The sequence below is a fragment of the Salmo trutta genome, chromosome 34 (genome assembly GCF_901001165.1).
Source record: "Salmo trutta chromosome 34, fSalTru1.1, whole genome shotgun sequence".
NCBI lineage: Eukaryota > Metazoa > Chordata > Actinopteri > Salmoniformes > Salmonidae > Salmo > Salmo trutta.
Genome location: NC_042990.1, coordinates 34,231,259 through 34,255,539, shown reverse-complemented (window position 1 = coordinate 34,255,539; position 24,281 = coordinate 34,231,259). Strand labels below are relative to the sequence as shown.

The 24,281-nt window shown below is 42.1% G+C and overlaps 1 protein-coding gene across 1 annotated transcript in view; it reads left to right on the top strand.

The window, feature by feature from the left end:
* LOC115174068 (CUB and sushi domain-containing protein 3) overlaps positions 1-24,281 on the top strand; it is a gene marked incomplete in the record, with an annotated part of 716,433 nt that overhangs the window by 517,740 nt on the left and 174,412 nt on the right. Inside the window, 3 exon segments of the mRNA XM_029732731.1 lie at positions 169-356; positions 704-898; positions 1,618-1,734. Coding sequence (XP_029588591.1) covers positions 169-356; positions 704-898; positions 1,618-1,734 — 500 coding nt within the window.

Below are 24,281 nucleotides of genomic sequence, written 5' to 3'. Positions count from 1 at the left end.
TCTCTCTCTCTCTCTCTCTCTCTCTCTCTCTCAACCCCCCTGTTCTCTCTCTTTCTCTCCCTCGCTCTCTCTTTGCATCTCTCTCTTTCTCTCTCCCCATCTCGCTCTCTTTCTCGCTCTCGCTCACTTTCTCTCCCCCTCTCTCTTTCTATCCCTCCCTTTCTCTAGTTTCAGCATCGAGCCTAACTATGACTTCCTGTATATCTACGATGGGCCAGACAGCAACAGCCCTCTGATTGGCAGCTTTCAGGACAGCAAGCTTCCAGAGAGGATCGAGAGCAGCTCCAACACCATGCACCTGGCCTTCCGCAGCGACGGCTCTGTCAGCTACACCGGTTTCCACCTGGAATACAAAGGTAGGATGCCGTCATGCTCTCTTAGATTCTTAGATTTCAGTTTTCTCTTAGAGGGAGATTTCTTCTTAGCTGTAAGGTCTAGTTCCTCTACCAAAGTCAGAAATGTACATTGTTTACTATACATTTTTGCATATGCAGAGTTGAAGGAGAATCCAAATGTTTTCTATCTCTAGATTATAGTGTCAGCAGGGGTAGATGTTTTTAGCATTTCAATGATGCGTTTGGTTAGACACTTCTTTACTCTGATCAACATCAATCTCCCTCCCTGTCTGTGTTACCTGCTTGCATCTCCAGTACACACTAATGTTAAAGGTTATTCCTCATGTGTATTTCTACCCGATCTTTAGCCAAGCTGCGTGAGTCCTGCTTCGACCCAGGCAGTGTGATGAACGGGACCAGGCTGGGCAGCGACTACAAGCTGGGTTCCACTGTGACGTTCTACTGTGAGCCGGGCTATGTTCTCCAGGGCTATTCCACGCTCACCTGCATCATGGGGGATGACGGCAGGCCTGGCTGGAACAGGGTTCTACCCAGCTGTCAAGGTTTGAAGCATACCATCGTACCTGTTTTATTATTTATTAACCTTTATTTAACTGTTGAAGCTAGAGATATGGACATAGCTGTGTACTATCACAAAAATAAAATACGATTAGAGCGTCTACTAAATGACTAAAATGTAAATGTAAAATGTCAGTAGGCAACCACAATTTTAAATATATCTGTTGTATCTTTACTGAGCCGGGGGAGGGAATCCAATACAAATGTGGGAAGGAAGGAAGGAAGGAAGGAAGGAAGGAAGAAAGGAAGGAAGGAAGGAAGGAAGGAAGGAAGGAAGAAAGGAAGGAAGGAAGAAAGGAAGGAAGGAAGGAAGGAAGGAAGGAAGGAAGGAAGGAAGGAAGGAAGAAAGGAAGAAAGGAAGAAAGGAAGAAAGGAAGAAAGGAAGAAAGGAAGAAAGGAAGAAAGGAAGAAAGGAAGGAAAGAAGGAAGGAAGGAAGGAAGGAAGAAAGAAAGAATCCAAGGATTGGATTTAGTAGCCAGTCTAAAACAATCAATATGGCTTACAGCACACATGCAAGCACACAGAAGATAACCATAAGACTAGACTGCTAAGCTGTTGGTGTAATCCTAATGGGTGTTCCATCCTGGTCTTTTCTGGGCAGATGTCGCTTGGCCAATGTATTGAATAAATGGGTCACATGTTCCCTCCGAAGGTCAAAGCAGGTGTTGAGCTCTGCTCTGTGTGTCTGTTTGTTTCCTCAAGCACCGTGTGGGAGTCGTTCCACAGGGTCAGACGGCACGGTGCTGTCTCCTAACTTCCCCCGCAACTACACCTCAGGACACAGCTGTGTGTACTCCATCTCCGTGCCACGAGAGTTCGGTAAGGACACCGTATAAACTCCGATTTTTGTTGGAGAGACATTTTGGTGTGGACACAAGTGACCTCACACTTTTGTTTGAGAGACTTTTGGTGTGAAATAAGCTCAATGTGGTATGAATTAATGTGGTGAAAGTTTTTTTTTTGGGGGGGGGGGGCGATATACTTAATTAAAACTACAATAGCAGTCTTCTTTGATGCATTTTTTAAAGCCAAACACCAATGTTGAAAGAATTCAACGTATCCATCGGCTCTTTTGGAAAATTGTACCTTTTTATCTTGATATTAGGCTATAATTTGACGGTATAGGAATATTTGAACACAGACCTCTGCTGTATAAATATTTTAGAGTTCTTTATCCAATTTCATTCATTCATCAGTATTAGTTCCCCATGAGTAGCTACAGGAAAGCCTTCAGGGCAGGTGCTTTATTAGGATTTGCTGAAAGTTGTGTGGGTTCAGACACAGCAAAGTACTGCTCACCTGTAACTAAGCAACGAGCCATCGATTTTCTGTCACGCGAGGCTTTAAAAGCGTTTTGATGGCATAAGGACTTGTCTCGCAAGAGGGTGAGATATAAATGGCTGCTTTTACACAGGCAGCCCAATTCTGATATTTTTTTCCACTAATTGGTCTTTTGACCAATCATGTCATATCTTTTCACATCAGATATTTTTCACAGCTGATCTGATTGGTCAAAATTGACCTGTTTCAGCATTCTAGCCTGTTATATCTCAGTGTAACGTTTCTTTCTTGCACTTGATTCACACTGCCTTCCTCAATCAATATGTGAACAATGGTAGTGGAAAAGTCAATTGTGTTCCATGTAACCCTCTCCAGTCCAAGCCCTGTCTAAGCCTGGGGATGGGGTTCAACTGAGCTATATGGAATTGTTTTAAGAAGGTCATAGCAAGGATCAATTAGCTATTTGATTTAGAATTTTATGACCCCTTGAAATATCCCCCCAAAAAGTATTTCAACGGGGCCGCAGAAAATCGACCCTGGACAGCAACCATTGGGCTGTCTCTGAGGGGTGGTACCTTGGACAGATCTACAAATGGCACCATATTCCTTACATAGTGCAGCCTATGGGCCCCGGTTAATATTTGACTGTACATTTTGATCATTTGGCAGATGTTCTTATCCAGTTAACTCATGGGGACTATTATAAGCTCCACCACCATTAGTTTATGAATGATTGAGCTTCTTTTTTTCTTTTTTATATAAAATAGTTGATTATGTATGCCAAACACAATACAGATTTAACTCTGATTACTCAGTTTTGCTCACACAGTGGGGGGCAATGGGAAGGATTGGTGTAAAGATTACTCCTCATTTCTATCCATCTGTATGACCCAGTCCTGTCAGTCCTCTAACTCTAAGTTCACAACACTGCTCTCTCAAACCCAGAGATATCTATTTAAAAGGAGTGCATTTGTTCTCTAAAGCCGGATACAAAAAGCCTAGTGTGGATTTGCTCAAAGGGGATTGACTACTCGACAGCCCTTCTAAACACACACTTAGTGTGTGTGTGTGTGTGTGTGTGTGTGTGTGTGTGTGTGTGTGTGTGTGTGTGTGTGTGCATGCCAGTGTGTGTTCGTGCGCGTGCCCGCGTGTTTGTCCTATGATACCCACACAGTATAGTTATATTGTAATGAATATCAATGTAAAAAAATATGATATGATTAAGACGTTGTACTTGAAACCTTCAGTCTTAGTAAATAATGTGAAGGAATGTTTGACAGAATGTGCTTGAACATACATGAATTGCTATATTAAAATATGGAAGCATTGTCTGAAATAAACTAACTAGCATATCTCCGTCATTATAGATTTTAAGGTAGAAGTATCTACAAACAAGGTCATCTGAAGTCTGCTAGTATTGATGAGAGAAGTAATAACATTCAATAAAATAATAATTTTGCTGCCACAGTACCCAGCCTGACACAACACATACAGTTGAAGTCGGAAGTTTACATACACCTTAGCCAAATACATTTAAACTCAGTTTTTCACAATTCCTGACATTTAATCCTAGTAAACATTCCCTGTCTTAGGTCAGTTAGGATCACCACTTTATTTTAAGAATGTGAAATGTCAGAATAATAGTAGAGAGAATGATTTATTTCAGCTTTTATTTCTTTCATCACATTCGCAGTGGGTCAGAAGTTTACATACACTCAATTAATGTTTGGTAGCATTGCCTTTACATTTTTTAACTTGGGTCAAACATTTCGGGTAGCCTGCCACCACCGTGCTTCACGGTTGGGATGGTGTTCTTCGGCTTGCAAGCCTCCCCCTTTTCCTCCAAACAAAACGATGGTCATTATGGCCAAACAGTTCTATTCTTGTTTAATCAGACCAGAGGACATTTCTCCAAAAAGTACAATCTTTGTCCCCATGTGCAGTTGCAAACCGTAGTCTGGCTTTTTTATGGCGGTTTTGGAGCAGTGGCTTCCTCCTTGTTGAGCGGCCTTTCAGGCTATGTCGATATAGGACCCGTTTTACTGTGGATATAGATACTTTTGTACCTGTTTCCTCCAGCATCTTCACAAGGTCCTTTGATGTTGTTCTGGGATTGATTTGCAGTTTTCGCACCAAAGTACGTTCATCTCTAGGAGACAGAACGCGTCTCCTTCCTGAGCTGTATGATGGCTGCGTGGTCCCATGGTGTTTATACTTGCGCACTATTGTTTGTACAGATGAATGTGGTACCTTCAGGCATTTGGAAATTGCTCCCAAGGATGAGCCAGACTTGTGGAGGTCTACAATTTTTTTCTGAGGTCTTGGCTGATTTCTTTTGATTTTCCCATTATGTCAAGCAAAGAGTCACTGAGTTTGAAGGTAGGCCTTGAAATACATCCACAGGTACACCTCCAATTGGCCTATCAGAAGCTTCTAATGCCATGACATAATTTTCTGGAATTTTCCAAGCTGTTGAAAAGCACCATCAACTTAGTGTATGTAAACTTATGACCCGCTGGAACTGTGATACAGTGAATTATAAGTGAAATAATCTGTCTGTGAACAATTGTTGGAAAAATGACTCATGCACAAAGTAGATGTCCTAACCGACTTGCCAAAACTATAGTTTGTTAACAAGAAATTTGTGGAGTGGTTGAAAAACGAGTTTTAATGACTCCAACCTAAGTGTATGTAAACTTCCGACTTCAACTGTACATCACAGACTGGGAGCAGCAAAGGAGCTGGTGCACTCAGGGGTAAAGTGCCTTTCTCAGGGGTGCAATGGCAGTAGGATATTGAAGCCGGTAACACTCTCTGCAGATTTCCCCGCAGGTAGCTCGGGGGTTTATACCTTGTACTCTGCAGTAACTTTTGGTTAGACCTAACAGACTACTGTAAAGCTTCTCTTTCCCGAAACACAAATGACATTCACCTAGAAAAGATCAATAGATCAATAGAGCCAGAAATAGATGGGAGATGGAGAAGTTGGTTCCCAAAATGGGAGGTTTTGCTTTGCTGTCTAATGCATGACAAACAGGGAGCTAACAGGGAGCCATGATTCAGTGATTCCATTGGATTTCCATTTGAAGGTAATAGGTGTCATGGATATAAACATAAACAATAATCTTTAGACAATTTATTTTGTGAGCCGCGTCATTATCTGTGATTCGTTTTGATTGACCTGATCCTTTATCAGTGTGAGCATTGCATTCTGGACATAAATCACTGGTAGAACATCATTAGCAAGGGACAAGAGAGGAGAACACACACACACACACACACAGACAAACAGATGAAGGTGTGTGGTGCAGGCTGTCTTTGGCACATGTGGCTCAATACTAACGGTAGAGGGGCAGATTTCTCACTTCACACCAGGAAACTGGTTGTAATAATAATGTCCTTGCAACCAGGTTAGTCGGCTGGGACAGTTGCTCCAGTTTTTAGGGGGGTGAATCAGCTTTAATATTGCCGATAGATTGTGGCTTCTATCAATGTAGTTTCGTTTTTTAGTTTCATTTATTTGCACCAAAGAAAACAAGTGCTAAACAACAATATAGATTTTTTTTAAAGTCTAATTATAAATGGTGGGCAGGTGTGATTAGAAGCCCAAGGGCTTATATAAAAACCACACCACAAAAATAACTATACCACAAAAAAACAATATACTGTACAATACATAAGTATCAAAAATAATAATGGTTTGTTAAAGCAGATAACATAACCTGCTAATTATAAATGCATAAATTAAATGATCAGTAATCAGGGGGAAAAAAACTGTATTTGTTTTGTTTAAATGTGTGTGTGAGAGTGAGGGTATATGGAGGAGATTACTGAGTAGTTTGGTTCGTAAGGCTGACCCCCAGTCTTCGCTTGAAGTTATTGAGTTGACTATGTGAGGTGCGACAGTGGGGAGGGTGAAGGTTATCGCAGTATCTTGTGTTACATCGCTGCATTTCAGAATTAACCTGGAAGATCCTTTGAAGGGTTAGGTAAACTGTCTGGGAGGTATGAGCATTTGTAGATGAAAGGGCATAATTGGTGTACATTAATAGACAAGATATTGAGTTTTAAAGGGTGCAGATGGAGCCAGGAACAGTTGAAGTTGGAAGATGGCACGCATACTCAAATCAAATCAAATTGTTTTTGTCACACACACATGGCTAGCAGATGTTAATGTGAGTGTAGAGATATTCTTGTGCTTCTAGTTCCGACAGTGCAGTAATATCTAACAAGTAATCTAACAATCCCCAACAACTACCTAATACATACAAATCTAAAGGGGTGAATGATGATATGTACATATAAATAAATGGATGAGCAATGGACGAGAGGCATTGCCAAGGTGCAATAGATGGTATAAAATACGGTATATACATATGAGATGAGTAATGTAAGATATGTAAACATTATTAAAGTGGCATTATTTAAAGTGGCTTTGTTTAAAGTTGCTAGTGATCCATTTATTAAAGTGGCCAGTGATTGGGTCTAAATGTAGGCAGCAGCCTCTCTGAGTAGGTGATTGCTGTTTAGCAGTCTGATGGCCTTGAGAAAGAAGCTGTTTTTCAGTCTCTCGGTTCCATCTTTGATGCACCTGTACTGACCTTGTCTTCTGGATGGTAGTGGTGTGAACAGGCAGTGGCTTGGGTGGTTGATGTCCTTGATTATCTTTTTGCCCTTCCTGTAACATCGGGTGCTGTAGCCGTTATGGAGGGCAGGTAGTTTGCCCCCGGTGATGTGTTGTGCAGACCGCACCACCCTCTGGAGAGCCTTGCGGTTGAGGGCGGTGCAGGCTGTGATACAGCCTGTAAAAGTGTGTCAGGGTTTTGGGTGACAAGCCAAATTTATTCAGCCTCCTGAGGTTGAAGAGGCGCTGTTGCGCCTTCTTCACCACACTGTCTGTGTGGGTGGACCATTTCAGTTTGTCTGTGATCTGTATGCTGAGGAACTTAAAACTTTCCACCTTCTCCACTATTGTCCCGTCGATGTGGATAGGGGGGTGCTCCCTCTGAAGTCCACGATCATCTCCCTTTTTTTGTTGACGTTGAGTGAGAGTTTGTTTTCCTGACTCCACGCTCCGAGTGCCCTCACCTCCTCTCTGTAGACTATATCGTCGCTGTTGGTAATCAAGCACACTACTGTTGTGTCGTCAAACTTGATGATTGAGTTGGAGGCGAGAATGGCCACGCAGTCGTGGGTGAACAGGGAGTACAGGAGGGGGCTGAGAAGGCACCCTTGTGGGTCCTAGTGTTGAGGGTCAGCATAGTGGAGATGTTGTTTCCTACCTTCACCACCTGGGGGAGGCCCGTCAGAAAGTCCAGGACCCAACTGCACAGGGCGGGGTTGAGACCCAGTACATCCTGCTTGAAGATGAGCTTGGAGGGTACTATGGTGTTGAATGCTGAGCTGTAGTCAATGAACAGCATTCTTACATAGGTATTCCTATTGTCCAGATGGGATAGGGCAGTGTGCAGTGTGATGCCGATTGCATCGTCTCTGGACCGGTTGGGGTGGTATGAAAACTGAAGTGGGTCTAGGGTGGCCGGTAAGGTGGAGGTAATATGATCCTTGACTAGTCTCTCAAACCACTTCATGATGACAGAAGTGAGCGGTAGTCATTTGATTCAGTTATCTTTAACACGTTAACACATTTAAATGTTTTACTCACGTCGGCCACGGAGAAGGAGGGGGGGCAGTCCATGTTAGTGGGCCGCGACGGTGGGACTGTATTATTCTCAAAGCAGACAAAGAAGGTGTTTAGTTTGTCTGGAAGCGTGATGTCGGTGTCCATGACGTGGGTGGTTTTCTTTTTGTAGTCCATGATTTCATGTAGACCCTGCCACATACGTCTCATGTCTGAGCCGTTGAATTGCGACTCCAGTTTGTCCCTGTACCGGCATTTCGCTTGTTTGATAGCCTTGCGGAAGAAATAACTACACTGTTTATACTCAGCCATATTCCCAGACCTCTTTCCATGGTTAAATGTGGTGGTTCGCGCTTTCAGTTTTGCGCTTATGCCGCCATCCATCCACAGTTTATGGGTAGGGTAGGTTTTAATAGTCACAGTGGAGACAACATCTGCAATGTACTTCCTTATAAACCCACTCACCGAGTCAGTGTATAGATCAATGTTATTCTATGAGGCTGACCGGAACATATCCCAGTCCCCGTGATCAAAACAATCTTGAAGCGTGGATTCCGATTGGTCAGACCAGTGTTGAATGGTTCTAGTCATTGGTAAATCCTGTTTGAGTTTCTGTCTATTACATAGAGTCCAGTGAAGTTCCTTGAGGGCCATCTTGGTGTCTGCTTGAGAGGGAATGTACACAGCTGTGGCGTTAACTGACGAGAATTCTCTTGGGAGGTAATATGGCCGGCATTTGATTGTGAGGAATTCTAGGTCAGGTGAGCAGAAGGACTTGAGTTCCTGTATGTTGTTATGATTACACCATGAGTCGTTAATCATGAGGCATACACCCCCGCCCTTCTTCCCAGAGAGGTGTTTATCTCTGTCGGTGCGATGCATAGAGAAGCCCGGTGGCTGACCTGATTCCGACAACATATCCCGAGAGAGCCATGTTTCCGTAAAACAGAAAATGTTACAATCGCTGATGTTTCTCTGGAAGGCAACCCTTGCTCGAATTTCGTCTACCTTGTTGTCAAGAGACTGGACATTGGCGAGTAGTATGCTCAGGAACGGTGGGCGATGTGCACATCTACGGAGCCTGACAAGGAGGCCACACTGTCTGCCCCTTCTACAGTGCAGTTGTTTTGGGTCGGCTTCTGGGAATAGATCCATTGTCCTGGGTGGTGGTCCGAACAGAGGATCCGCTTTGGGAAAGTTGTATTCCTGGTCATAATGTTGGTAAATTGACGTCGCTCTTATGTCCAATAGTTCTTCCCTGCTGTATGTAATAAGACGTAAGATTTCCTGGTGTAAAAAGGTAAGAAATAATACATAACAAAAAAGAAATACTGCATAGTTTCCTAAGGACTCGAAGCGAGGCGACTCTCTCTGTCGGCACCGTCTTTGTGCAGACACACACAAACATACACACACACACACACACACACACACACACACACACACACACACACACACACACACACACACACACACACACACACACACACACACACACACACACACACACACACACACACACCACACACACACACACAGTTATAGGGAGTCCCCCACTAACCCATTCATTCATTCCCCCGGACCCAGAGCCACCACTGTTAAAGAATGCCCTTTTTCATGTTTCATTATTCTGTCACAAAGAATGATATCAGCAATATTTCAGACAATGACAGGTTTGGTCTAGAAGATGAATATTGTAGAAGAAAAGAGAGCAGAGAAAGAAAGCCCTCCTCTCCCCCATCTCTCTCTCTATATCTTCTCTATATCTCTCTTTATCTCCCCATCTCTCTCTCCCCCATCTCTCTCTCTCACCCATCTCTCTCTCTCTCTCTCTCACACCCATCTCTCTCTCTCTCTCTCTCTCTCTCTCTCTCTCTCTCTCTCTCACCCATCTCTCTCTCTCACCCATCTCTCTCTCTCTCTCTCTCTCTCTCTCTCTCTCTCTCTCTGTCTCTCTCTTCCCCCAGGCATGCCATGTGAACACTATGGAGAGATCCTCCTCTTCTCCTCTCCACCCACTCACAACCCCCACGCCACACTGCTCACCAACCACTAATGATCTCCGACTGTTAAATAAGTTACAATTAAAAGAGCATCTATTGGCTTGCCCTGGGCGTCTACATGTTTCCAGGGACGTGAATGGGGTTTTAATTGTTGTTGAGATGAGGGTTTCCAGTGTAGTGTAAAACAATAACAGTTTATTTTATATATATATTTTAACAGGATGTCATATTGAGACTCTTTTTCAAATGAGCCTGCACAATACAAACACACACATCAATACAAAACACAATAAAAGTACAAAATTACCTCACTTAGATCATTCCCCACTAATGTTTTACATTCCCTAAAGGGCAACAGGCAATCAAGCCTGAGCCTCCCCTGCAACATAATCCACATCTGTGGAGCATAAAAACTAGAACCATCTCTCTCTAAATAAGAAGCCACCCTTGGAACCTCTTGCACTATCCAATCTTGTGCTCTTGTAGTGTATTCTATGGTGCCCTTGACCAGTGTGGTCAGATACTGTTGGAAGTTTCTCCAGGAGCGCTTTGTAAATGAACAGAAGGAAATGCTGCTCTCTTCTTACGTACAGAGAGGTCCACCTTTTGTGCTGTTTTAGTACACAAACACCATGTGTAATGTTACTGGTCTTAAAGGAATAGTTCACCCAAATTACAAAATGACCCTGTAAGCAGTCTATGGACAAGGTAAGAGACATCAAGGCTTTGATCAACTGTCTCCAAATACAAACTTTTTTATCCCTTTTTAATTAATGTTTTTTAACTAGGCAAGCAATTAAGAACAAACTCTCCCCTAACCCGGACGACGCTGGGCCAATTGTGCGCTGCCCTATGGGACTCCCAATCACAGCTGGTTGTGACACAGCCCTGGAACGAACCAGGGTCTGTAGTGACGCCTCTAGCACTGCAATGCAGACCGCTGCACATCTCGGGAGGCCGATGACCAAACCTGTCACACCTTTAATGTGTGTAGTAAAGAGTTGGAATGTTTTTGTGTTCCTCTGGCCATGATGAATATTCAAAACACAGGCTTGAAAGTCCCATAGCATTATATCCTCCTACATCCAGATTACGGTCTTACCAATAAATCACTGCAGACCTTTTTGCTTATTCTTTGTTTCATACTGTTTGTTGTAACTTTTTGGTTATCCCCCTTCCCTCTCATTCATTCAGGTTTTATATACAGCGCCTTCAGAAAGTATTCACACACCTTGATTTCCCCATTTTGTTATGTTACAGCCTGAACATGTGGGATTATGTTTTTCTAAATGTTTGCAAATTAATACAAAATGATACGCTGAAATTTCTTGTGTCAATAAGTGTTCATCCCCTTTGTTATTGAAAGCCTAAATAAATTTAGGAGTACAAACGTGCTTACAAGTCACCTATTGGTAGATGGGTAAAAAAAAACAGACAAACAAAAGGTGCAATGGGTCAGCATTTAATTTTGCATAAATAATAATAATACACATTTTTATTATTATTTGTATTGCATCAGCGATAGCGTAAACAGACGCTTCGGCTTTGCAGCCTTCTTCAGTGTGTAGATAAAATATTATTTTAATTCATAACAGCATTTGTTGCGAACAACCGATGAGCAGGAGGTGCTTCTAATCAGGGTTGCCACTCATCTGCCAATCAGGGATGTGGCTTTGCTGGTCTACCTGTATACAAGTTAGTCACAAATAAATACAGAATTATAGGGTATGGGAGCGGGCACGAAGGGCAATTCAAGAATCAATAGACTTAGGCATCTGCTCACTTGGATTCGAAAGCAGACATGGAATATCCCTTTGAGCATGGTGAAGTTATTAATTGCACTTTGGATGGTGTATCAATACACCCAGCCACTACTTAGACAAAGGCGTCCTTCCTAATTCAGTTGCTGGAGATGAAGGAAACTGCTCAGGGATTTCACCATGAGGCCAATGGTGACTTTAAAACAGTTATAGAGTTTAACATTGAAGTCACTCCACAATACTAACCTAATTGACAGAGTGAAAGAAGGAAACCTGTACAGAATACACATATTCCAAAACATCAAATCAAATCAAATGTATTTATATAGCCCATCAGCTGATATCTCAAAGTGCTGAACAGAAACCCAGCCTAAAACCCCAAACAGCAAGCAATGCAGGTGTAGAAGTATGGTGGCTAGGAAAAACTCCCTAGAAAGGCCAAAACCTAGGAAGAAACCTAGAGAGGAACCAGGCTATGAGGGGTGGCCAGTCCTTATCTGGCTGTGCCCGGGTGCATCTTGTTTGCAACAAGTCACTAAAGTAATACTGCAAAAAATGTGGTAAAGCAATTAACTTTATGTCCTGGGCAAATCCAATACAACACATTACTGAGTACCACTCTTTGTATTTTCAAGGATAGTGGTGGTTGCATCATGTTATGGGTATGCTTGCCATCGTTATGGACTGGGGAGTTTTTCAGGATAAAAAAGAAATGGAATGGAGCTAAGCACAGGCAAAATCCTAGAGGAAAACCAGATTCAGTGTGCTTTCCACCAGACACTGGGATATGAATTCATCTTTCAGCAGGACAATAACCTAAATCACAATGCCAAATCTACACTGGAGTTGCTTACAAGAAGACAGTGCATGTTCCTGAGTGGCTGTCTTACAGTTTTGACTTAAATCTACTTGAAAATCAATGGCAAGACCTGAAAGTGGTTGTCTAGCAATGACCAAAAACCAATTTGATAGAGCTTGAAGAATTTTATGTAAATAAGATATTTCTGTATTTTTTTTTTTTTAAATTGCATCAAAGTAATACTGACATCATTATGGGCTGTTTTGTGTAGATTGGTAAGAAGAAAAAAAAATTGGATTTCAGGCTACAGTGGTTCCTTCTTTAAAAGTTGCGTCATACTGCGGCACACCTTGCGTGTGGCCGCAGCATTCGGTGGCACGTCATTACCAGAGAATTTAAAACCTTTTTGGCAATAACATAGTATATGGGATTGATTTTAAGAAATTGGGATTAATTAAGTTGATTGATATTATGGTGTTTCTATTCTGAGAAAAACAAAAAACGAAACCCTCAGGGTTTCCGTTAGGATGGAATGGAAAATAGGACGCTGTACAACGTGACGGTCGGGAGTAGGCTACAGGATTGGAGGAATCGACATTGTTTACCTTCTTTAGACAACTTTGTTCTGATATTTCTGTAAATCGGTGATATTTATTCCAATAGTAATTCGTTATGGATCCATAACTAAATCAACATGTGCATTTTGAAAGAGTATTTTCTATTATTATTTTATTAATGAAATGTGTTTATTTGTTTATTAGGCTACTGTGCAGATGCTGTGGTAAACATGGGAAAGTGACTAATTCCTTACATAAAGGAGAGCAGGTCATGTCTGTACTACAGATCCCTTTGGGGAGAAAGGAGTAGGCTGTCCTTGTAAATAAGAATTTGTTCTTAACTGATTTCATATGTGTTATTTCATAGTTGTGATGTCTTCACTATTGTTCCAAAATGTAGAAAATAGGAAAAAATATATAAAAATCCTGGAATGAATAGTTGTGTCCAAACTGTTGACTGGTACTTGCTGGAACCTAAAATATGGTGCTGTACAACATGACGGTTGGCAGTACAGTACTGGGCTATTTAGCTAAAGAATCCCTGCAGGGCACGAGGAAGGAGTAGGCTGTCCTTGTAAATAATAATTTGTTCTTAACTGACTTAACTAGTTAAATAAAGGTTACACTAAGAGTATAACATTTCTGCAGCATGCAATTTTCTAATTCTTGTCTAACCAATACCCAAATGGAGATTAAGTAAAAATAATAATATCGTTGATTTATCAAGACCAGACCAGTCCAGAGCAGTGCGAAACAACAACATTTGGAATAAGTGAAGGGGTATAAATACTTTCTGAAGCCACTGTATTTGACTCATTCTAGCTAAATGACCTTTATTCTGAATGTCTCTTAAGGAGCTGACCCTTTTTTTAAAATTTTCACCTAAAATTACATACCCAAATCTAACTGCCTGAAGCTCAGGACCTGAAGCAAGGATATACATATTCTTGATACAATTTGAAAAGAAACACAAGATCTGGTAAAAGATAATACAAAAAAAAAAAACATGCGTTTAAAAAAAAAGATCCATCATCTTTGAAATGCAAGAGAAAGGCTATAATGTATTATTCCAGGTTAGGTACAATTTTGATTTTGGCCATTCGAAGGCATCAGTGAATGTTAAGAATTTTAGACTGATCCAATGAACCATCGTATTTCTGTTCAAAATGTTGTATTAAGTCTGCCCAAATGTGCCTAATTGGTTTATTGCTACATTTCAAGTGCATAACTGTACACTCTCCTCAAACAATAGCATGGTATTCTTTCACTGTAATAGCTACTGTAAATTGGACAGTGCAATTAGATTAACAAGAATTTAAGCGTTCTGCCCATATCAGATATGTCTATGTCCTGGGATATTTTATTTTTACTTACAACCTCATGCTAATCACATTAGTCTACGTTAGCTCAACCGTCCCGCGGGGGACCCAATGATCTTGTAGAGGTTAACCTCTTAGGTATCCCTTAAGCTCGAATCCTGCTTGAATCCCATTAGCGGGATAGATTTGACAACATCCAGTGAAATTGTAGAGCGCCAAATTCAAACTACAGAAATATAAATATTCAACATTCACAAAAATATAAGTGTAATACATCAAAATAAAGCTTAAATTCTTGTTAATCCAGCCGCTGTGTCAGATTTCAAAAAGGCTTTACGGCGAAAGCACACCATGCGATTATCTGAGGACAGCGCCCCGCATACAAAAACATGAAAACCACTTTCAACCAGGCAGGTGCGACACGAAAGTCAGAAATAGCCATATAATAAATGCCTTACCTTTGAAGACCTTCATCTTTTTGCAATCTGAAATGTCTCAGTGACACAATGAATGGTCGTTTTGTTCGATAAATTCCTTCTTTATATCCCCAAAAATGTCAATTTATTTGGTGCGTTTGATTCAGAAATACACCGGTTCCAACATGACTACAACGTATCTGACAAGTTACCTGTAAACTTGGTCCAAACATTCCAAACAACGTTCCTAATTCAACCTCAGGTATCCTAAAATGTAAATAATCAATCAAATTTAAGACGGGATAAACAGTTTCCAATACCGAAGAAAAATAACACGGAGTGCGCTCACGCGCAACAAAATACTAGAGACCTTCTGAGTGACACGTAGAAAGAATAGCACGACTTCTTCATTTCTAAAAAGAAAAACATCGAACAATTTCTAAAGACTGATGACATCTAGTGGAAGCCATAGGAACTGCAATCTGGGCCCTAATAAATCAGGTTTCCCATAGAAAAGTATTGGAAAACACATTGACCTCAAAAAACATTTCCCTGGATGCATTGTGCTCTGGGTTTCGCCTGCCAAATCAGTTCTGTTATACTCACAGACATTATTCTAACAGTTTTAGAAACTTCAGAGTGTTTTCTATCCAAATATATACATATCCTAGCTTCTGGGCCTGAGTAGCAGGAAGTTTACTTTGGGCACACTTTTCATCCGGATGTCAAAATACTGCCCCATACCCAAGGGAGGTTAAAACTCGTTTTTCAACCACTCCACAAATGTCTTGTTAACAAACTATAGTTTTGGCAAGTCGGTTAGAACATCTACTTTGTGCATGATACAAGTAATATTTCCAGCAATTGTTAACAGACAGATTATTTCACTTATAATTCACTGTATCACAATTCCAGTGGGTCAGAAGTTTACATACACTAAGTTGACTGTGCCTTCAAACAGCTTGGAAAATTCCAGAAAATGATGTCATGACTTTCGAAGATTCTGATTCTGTATTTCAAGGCCTACCTTCAAACTCAGTGCCTCTTTGCTTGACATCATGGGAAAATCAAAAGAAATCAGCTAAGACCAAAAATGATATACCTCCACAAGTCTGGTACGTCCTTGGGAGCAATTTACAAACATCTGAAGGTACCACGTTCATCTGTACAAACAATAATATGCAAGTATAAACACCATGGGACCACACAGCCATCATACCGCTCAGGAAGGAGATGCGTTCTGTCTCCTAGAGATGAACGTACTTTGGTGCGAAAAGTGCAAATCAATCCCAGAACAACAGCAAAGGACCTTGTGAAGATGCTGGAGGAAACAGGTACAAAAGTATCTATATCCACAGTAAAACGAGTCCTATATCGACATAACCTGAAAGGCTGCTCAGCAAGGAAGAAGCCACTGCTTCAAAACCGCCATAAAAAAGCTAGACTACAGTTTGCAACTGCACATGGGGACAAAGATTGTACTTTTTGGAGAAATGTCCTCTGGTCTGATGAAACAAAAATAGATCTGTTTGGCCATAATGACCATCGTTATGTTTGGAGGAAAAGGGGGAGGCTTGCAAGCCGAAGAACACCATCCCAACCGTGAAGCACGGTGGTGGCAGCATCATGTTGTGGGGGTGCTTTGCTGCAGGAGAGACTGGTGCACTTCACAAAATAGATGGCATCATGAGGCAGGAAAAGTATGTGGATATATTGAAGCAACATCTCAAGACATCAGTCAGGAAGTTAAAGCAATGTCACAAATGAGTCTTCCAAATGGACAATGACCCCAAGCATACTTCCAAAGATGTGGCAAAATGGCTTAAGGACAACCAAGTCAAGGTATTGGAGTGGCCATCACAAAGCCCTGACCTCAATCCTATAGAACATTTGTGGGCAGAACTGAAAAAGCGTTTGCGAGCAAGGAGGCCTAGAAACCTGACTCAGTTACACCAGCTCTGTCAGGAGGAATGGGCCACAATTCACCCAACTTATTGTGGGAAGCTTGTGGAAGGCTACCCAAAATGTTTGACCCAAGTTAAACAAATTAAAGGCAATGCTACCAAATACTAATTGAGTGTATGTACACTTCTGACCCACTGGGAATGTGATGAAAGAAATAAAAACTGAAATATATCATTCTCTCTACTATTATTCTGACATTTCACATTCTTAATACAAGGTGGTGATCCTAACTGACCTAAGACAGGGCATTTTTACTAGGATTAAATGTCAGGAATTGTGAAAAACTGAGTTTAAATGTATTTGGTTTAGGTGTATGTAATCTTCCGTCTTCAACTGTATATACTACATTGACATTTACACTCCCACCAACAGTAGACGACTACAATCAGGGGTGAAAGTAAGCCTGTACGGCCCGGTAAGGACTACCTGCAAAATAAATAATGCCGGTACGGAGTACCGGTAAAACATGGGGCTATCACAATAATTACAACAAAGATGACAGGGAAATTGTAGGCTATTACAGCATCATTTATCATTACCGCCTGTCAGCCGCATGAGAAATTAGCGAACGGACTTAAAAACGGGTGGTATATGCTCCAAACTTTTGCGAAGGCAGAGATAACTAGCTTGGACTGACAGGCTTGGACAGCAGCAGGCGCATCATTCAATTTAAGCTACAAGTGTGCCACTTTTTGTTTTCATAATAGACGTCTCTTTCCTTTCATCAAATGGCGGGTGCACAGTGCACTGTTCTAGATGCTGGAATTATACACTGTGGACGAACGGGCGCAGGTAACCTACTTTTTGAAGTGATTTGTTTGACAATCAGATGAAAACATTATTCCCGGTTCTGTTCATGCGAACATTAAAAGGTAATACATTTTAACAGTTAAATGAGCCTCATAAACACCATTAACACATAGGAGGTTCCGTACCAGGAAGAAATTAAATCACCTTTAATAACGCTTGACTACAATGCCAGGCAGCAAAACACACACGCACATTATTACCACTGCTGTTATGTTTTATACTGATGAGCTGTCTGCCATCATCTTCAGCCCTTTTAAGACCAACCCAAAGTGGTAAACGGACATATTTGCACATTTCAATAAATAAAAACAGCTGGAGGAGCACCTGTGGAGCATAAAGCTGAATTTAATTAAATCAAATGGAAACTGTAGAGAAAGAGAGAGAGAGAGAGATTGAAAGCTTGGGTAGTTTTGCTTCTCCTCCTCGTTGCTTGCTTGGCTCAGTGCTTATATTGTAGCTGACCTTTGTTTCGATGTGAGATGGTGGTGAGAAGGCTAAGAGAAATAAGAAAAGCTTTTTCTCCAGCTCTCTCTCCTCTCTCATACATTCAAAAACAAACTCTGATGTTTATCAGGTTTTCCATCTCAAGCTGAATGATACTGTAGTGATACTGTATCTCTCTCGGGGTCCTCTCTTTTTGTCTCTCCCTCTCCCTATGTCTCCCCCTCTCTCTCTCTGGATCATCTCTTTTTATCTCTCCCTCTGTCTCCCCCTCTCTCTCTGGGTCCTCTCTTTTTATCTCTCCGTCTATCTCCCCCTCACTCTCTGGGTCCTGTCTTTTTTTTCTCCCTCTCCCTCTGTCACCCCCTCTCTCTCTGGGTCCTCTCTTTTTATCTCTCCCTCTCCCTCTGTCTCCCCCTCTCTCTGGGTCCTCTCTTTTTATCTCTCCCTCTGTCTCCCCCTCTCTCTGCGTCCTCTCTTTTTATCTCTCCCTCTTTCTCCCCATCTCTCTCTGGGTGCTCTCTTTTGATATCTCTCTCCCTCTGTCTCCCCCTCTCTCTCTGGGTCTTCTCTTTTTATATCTCCCTCTGTCTCCCCCTCTCTCCCTGGGCCCTCTCTTTTTATCTCTACCTCTGTCTCCCCATCTCTCTCTGGGTCCTCTCTTTTGATATCTCTCTCCCTCTGTCTCCCCCTCTCTCTCTGGGTCCTCTCTTTTTATCTCTCCCTCTGTCTCCCCATCTCTCTCTGGGTCCTCTCTTTTGATATCTCTCTCCCTCTGTCTCCCCCTCTCTCTCTGGGTCTTCTCTTTTTATATCTCCCTCTGTCTCCCCCTCTCTCCCTGGGCCCTCTCTTTTTATCTCTACCTCTGTCTCCCCATCTCTCTCTGGGTCCTCTCTTTTGATATCTCTCTCCCTCTGTCTCCCCCTCTCCCTCTGGGTCCTCTCTTTTTATCTCTCCCTCTCCCTCTGTCTCCTGCTCTCTCTCTCTGGGTCCTCTCTTTCTATCAGTTTCTCTCCCTCACTCTCTCTCTCTCCCTCACCTTCTTTTCTATTTTCCTGCTTGGTCTTCCTGCGCAGTGGAGGGCCAGACATCTGTGTGGTAGAGTGACTCCCTAGCAGGGTATAGGCTCCTCCCTCCAAACCTAGCAGGGTATAGGCCGCTTCATCCCTCACTCCATAACTCCCTCCATATCTACCAGGTTATATCTAGCTGTAACTCCCTCCATATCTACCAGGTTATATCTAGCTGTACCTCCCTCCATATCTACCAGGTTATATCTAGCTGTAACTCCCTCCCTCCATAGCTGCCAGGTTATGTCTAGCTGTAACTCCCTCCATATCTACCAGGTTATATCTAGCTGTACCTCCCTCCATATCTACCAGGTTATATCTAGCTGTACCTCTCTCCATATCTACCAGGTTATATCTAGCTGTACCTCCCTCCCTCCATATCTACCAGGTTATATCTAGCTGTAACTCCCTCCATATCTACCAGGTTATATCTAGCTGTACCTCTCTCCATATCTACCAGGTTATATCTAGCTGTACCTCCCTCCATATCTACCGGGTTATATCTAGTTGTAACTCCCTCCATATCTACCAAGTTATATCTAGCTGTAACTCCCTCCATATCTACCAGGTTATATCTAGCTGTACCTCCCTCCATATCTACCAGGTTATATCTAGCTGTAACTCCCTCCATATCTACCATGTTATATGTAGCTGTAACTTCCTCCATATCTACTAGGTTATATCTAGCTGTACCTCCATCCATATCTACCATGTTATATCTAGCTGTACCTACCTCCATATCTACCAGGTTATATCTAGCTGTAACTCCCTCCATATCTACCAGGTTATATCTAGCTGTAACTCCCTCCCTCCATATATACCAGGTTATATCTAGCTGTACCTCCCTCCATATCTACCAGGTTATATCTAGCTGTAACTCCCTCCCTCCATATATACCAGGTTATATCTAGCTGTACCTCCCTCCATATCTACCAGGTTTTATCTAGCTGTAACTCCCTCCATATCTACCAGGTTATATCTAGCTGTAACTCCCTCCATATCTACCAGGTTATATCTAGCTGTAACTCCCTCCCTCCATATCTACCAGGTTAAATCTAGCTGTATCTCCCTCCACATCTACCAGGTTATATCTAGCTGTATCTCCCTCCGTATCTACCAGGTTATATCTAGCTGTACCTTCCTCCATATCTACCAGGTTATATCTAGCTGTAACTCCCTCCCTCCATATCTACCAGGTTATATCTAGCTGTACCTCCCTGCCTCCATATCTACCAAGTTATATCTAGCTGTACCTCCCTCCCTCCATATCTACCAGGTTATATCTAGCTGTACCTCCCTCCCTCCATGTCTACCAGGTTATATCTAGTTGTAACTCCCTCCCTCCATTTCTACCAGGTTAAATCTAGCTGTAACTCCCTCCATATATACCAGGTTATATCTAGCTGTAACTCCCTCCATATCTACCAGGTTATATCTAGCTGTAACTACCTCCATATCTACCAGGTTATATCTAGCTGTAACTCCCTCCATATCTACCGGGTTATATCTAGCTGTATCTCCCTCCGTATCTACCAGGTTATATCTAGCTGTAACTCCCTCCATATCTACCAGGTTATATCTAGCTGTACCTCCCTCCATATCTACCAGGTTATATCTAGCTGTACCTCCCTCCATATCTACCAGGTTATATCTAGCTGTACCTTCCTCCATATCTACCAGGTTATATCTAGCTGTAACTACCTCCATATCTACCAGGTTATATCTAGCTGTAACTCCCTCCATATCTACCAGGTTATATCTAGCTGTAACTCCCTCCCTCCATATCTACCAGGTTATATCTAGCTGTACCTCCCTCCCTCCATATCTACCATCTTATATCTAGCTGTAACTCCCTCCATATCTACCGGGTTATATCTAGTTGTAACTCCCTCCCTCCATATCTACCGGGTTATATCTAGCTGTAACTCCCTCCATATCTACCAGGTTATATCTAGCTGTAACTCCCTCCATATCTACCAGGTTATATCTAGCTGTAACTCCCTCCCTCCATATCTACCAGGTTATATCTAGCTGTACCTCCCTCCCTCCATATCTACCATCTTATATCTAGCTGTAACTCCCTCCATATCTACCGGGTTATATCTAGCTGTACCTCCCTCCATATCTACCAGGTTATATCTAGCTGTAACTCCCTCCATATCTACCAGGTTATATCTAGCTGTACCTTCCTCCATATCTACCAGGTTTTATCTAGCTGTATTTCCCCCGCAAGGCAAGCTGCTCACCAGCAGAGTTCTCCACTTGAAACTCAAAGTGGGAACTTGGTCTTGTTGACCCTCTCACTCGTTCTTTCTTGAGTTTGAAAAAGGTTCATTAATTGACCTTTTCAATACAGCATCTCCTCCTCACCGCACAACTAAGACAATTAGTTTGTGATACAGTGGTGTGTGGGTCGTTTTTATATGATTAAATACATGAAGTGAGATTTCATATTTAATGCATGTAAATTATCTGTCTTGTTGACCCCTCATGGCCCACTCATGAATTATATTTTTTGAAGTCCTGGAAAGATTGTGAAAACGGGTTATATAAAGCACTCTTGAGACTCATTGAAATGTAATACTAACAATGTATTCATAAAGTGAAGATAGCCTTTAACCATTGCAGACACAGTGCTATTACTGTAAAAGCTTGAGCTAAATACTACAGGACCATGCAGTCACTAAACCAAGCTGTGATATATCAGTAAGACTGGAGACTGATGGCAATCTCACTAATATGATTGTCATCTGACTGTCAGTCAATTCACAGATACAATGAGAGTGATGAGAGTTCTTGCTGCTCCATACTGCTTCAGGGAGAATCCAATTTAAATTTCTATTCAGCAGATTTGGGTAAATTCTTACTATTGCTCAGTTGTCTTTCCCTGATGCTTTTAAATGTATCCTGCAGGAATACAGTGAGCTGACCTAAGCTTTCAGTTAGCATCCCGCACGTCTTTCTTTCTATACTATTCCATTAGATCTCTCTCTCTCGCCCTCCCTCATTCCCTCCCTCATTGTGACTCCCTCCAGACTGGAGAAGGCTGTGGAAACCTAGAGCGAAAAACATCAAACCTAGTGTAATATAACTCAAGGCAAAGTGTCTGCATGCACACGAGGGACAGACAAGAGAGAAGGCAGGGGAGAAGAGAATACTTTATGAGCATGCTAAAGGGTTTGTCTTTAATGCCTAGATGTCATATACCCCTGTGCTGGCTTCCCACTGTGGACGGTCTTCTAGTAATATGTCCTTTATTGTCTTTGTCGTGGGAAAATATCTTTTGACTCTTGCCGCCGGTGGTGGTTCCGTTGTGATGTCATTATCTGAAGAGAAACTGAAAAAGGGGCAGATGAAATATGTGTTACTCTTAGTCATGGATCATAAATTATTCATGTGATTAATTATTCATTTCAGATGATGATGATTTTGGAGTATTTCAATGGCATCAGTAGATTTTAAATGCTGGTCCGGACATCTCAGTCCAAGGACACAGCAGTTCCTGCAAATGAGTGCCTACGATGGCAGCACAGCCATGCTGAAATCTCCATGGTGAAGTAATCTTGTGTATTTTATTGTTTAATGATAGAGTGGGTCATCTGGTTCTATACATGCCTCCATGTTACTTCATTTAACTAAAGCACAGCCTAAGATGAGTTCCCACTGGGCAAAACCTGGTTGAATCAACGTTATCTCCATGTCATTTCAACACATAAAAATCAATGTGACGACTTTGAATCAGCGTGGGAAACGGATTGTATTTGTAAAAAAAAATGTATCAACTTAAGGACATTTCATCCTTTTTTCACCCAACTTTTAACCTAAATCCAATGATGTGAAATTTGTTGTTGATTTCATGATACATTTACATTAGTTGACAACAAATCAAAACTAGACGTTGAACTGACGTCTGTGCCCAGTGGGTTGATTGTCCTTGTCTGATTAGAAAGCTAAGCTTCCAAAGGCACCCTATTCCCGTATGGCACCCTTCCCTGAATGGTACCCTATTCCCTTTATAGTGCACAACTATTGACCAGGGTCCAGAATGCTCTGGTCAAACTTAGTACACTACAGTATATAGGAAATATGGTGCCATAGGGGGACACAACCTTCGGCTGCTACAGTACCACAGATGAGGAGGCTGGCTGGGTAGGGACCCACCATGTCTGTCCCATCTGTCTGATGATCTGATCTGGGTCTGATTCTGGGACTCAGAAGCCCTGTAGAGAGCTGTTGACACTGTGGGGCCAGGGTCCTCCTCTGGTGGAGAGGATGGAGGGTACAACACACAGACAGACTGATTACTGCTTCCGAGAGAGAGAGAGAGAGAGAGAGAGAGAGAGAGAGAGAGAGAGAGAGAGAGAGAGAGAGAGAGAGAGAGAGAGAGAGAGAGAGAGAGAGAGAGAGAGAGATATGCCAGGATCCAAATCCTGCAGATGGACTGAATGCTAATGTGAGGATGAAATGAGGCACAGACAGGAGGCTCTTATAGGCTACCACTCAGCCCCTCCAAAGCATACCCAGCACTCAGAGAAAGAGGGAGAGAGAGACAAATTCTTTATGGTCTGTGTAATCTGAGGGAAATATGTGCTATGTTTTTTGTTAATTCTTTCCAGTGTGTCAAGTAATTATCTTTTAGTTTTCTCATGATTTGGTTGGGTCTAATTGTGTTGCTGTCCTGGGACTCTGTGGGGTGTGTTTGTGTTTGTGAACAGAGCTCTAGAACCAGCTTGCTGAGGGGACTCTTCTCCAGGTTCATCTCTCTGTAGGTGATGGCTTTGTTATGGAAGGTTTGGGAATCGTTTCATTTTAGGTGGTTGTAGAATTTAACGTCTCTTTTCTGGGTTTGGATAATTAGCGAGTATCGGTCTTATTCTGCTCTGCATGCATTATTTGGTGTTTTACGTTGTAATGCAGAGTCTCAATTTGGTGTTTGTCCCATTTTGTGAACTAATGGTTGGTGAGAGGACCCCAGACCTCACAACCATAAAGGGCAATGGATTCTATAACTGATTCAATGATTTTGGTATGTCGAATTTTATGTTCCTTTTTATGGAGTAGAAAGCCCTTTTTGCCTTGTCTTTCAGATTGTTCACAGCTTTGTGAAAGTTACCTGTGGCTCTGATGTTTAGGCCGAGGTATGTATAGTTTTTTGTGTGCTCTAGGGCAACGGTGTCTAGATAGAATTTGCATGTGTGGTCCTGGTGACTGGACCTTTTTTGGAACACTGTTATTTTTGTCTTACTGAGATTCACTGTCAGGGCCCAGGTCTGACAGATTCTGTGCAGAAGATCTAGGGGCTGC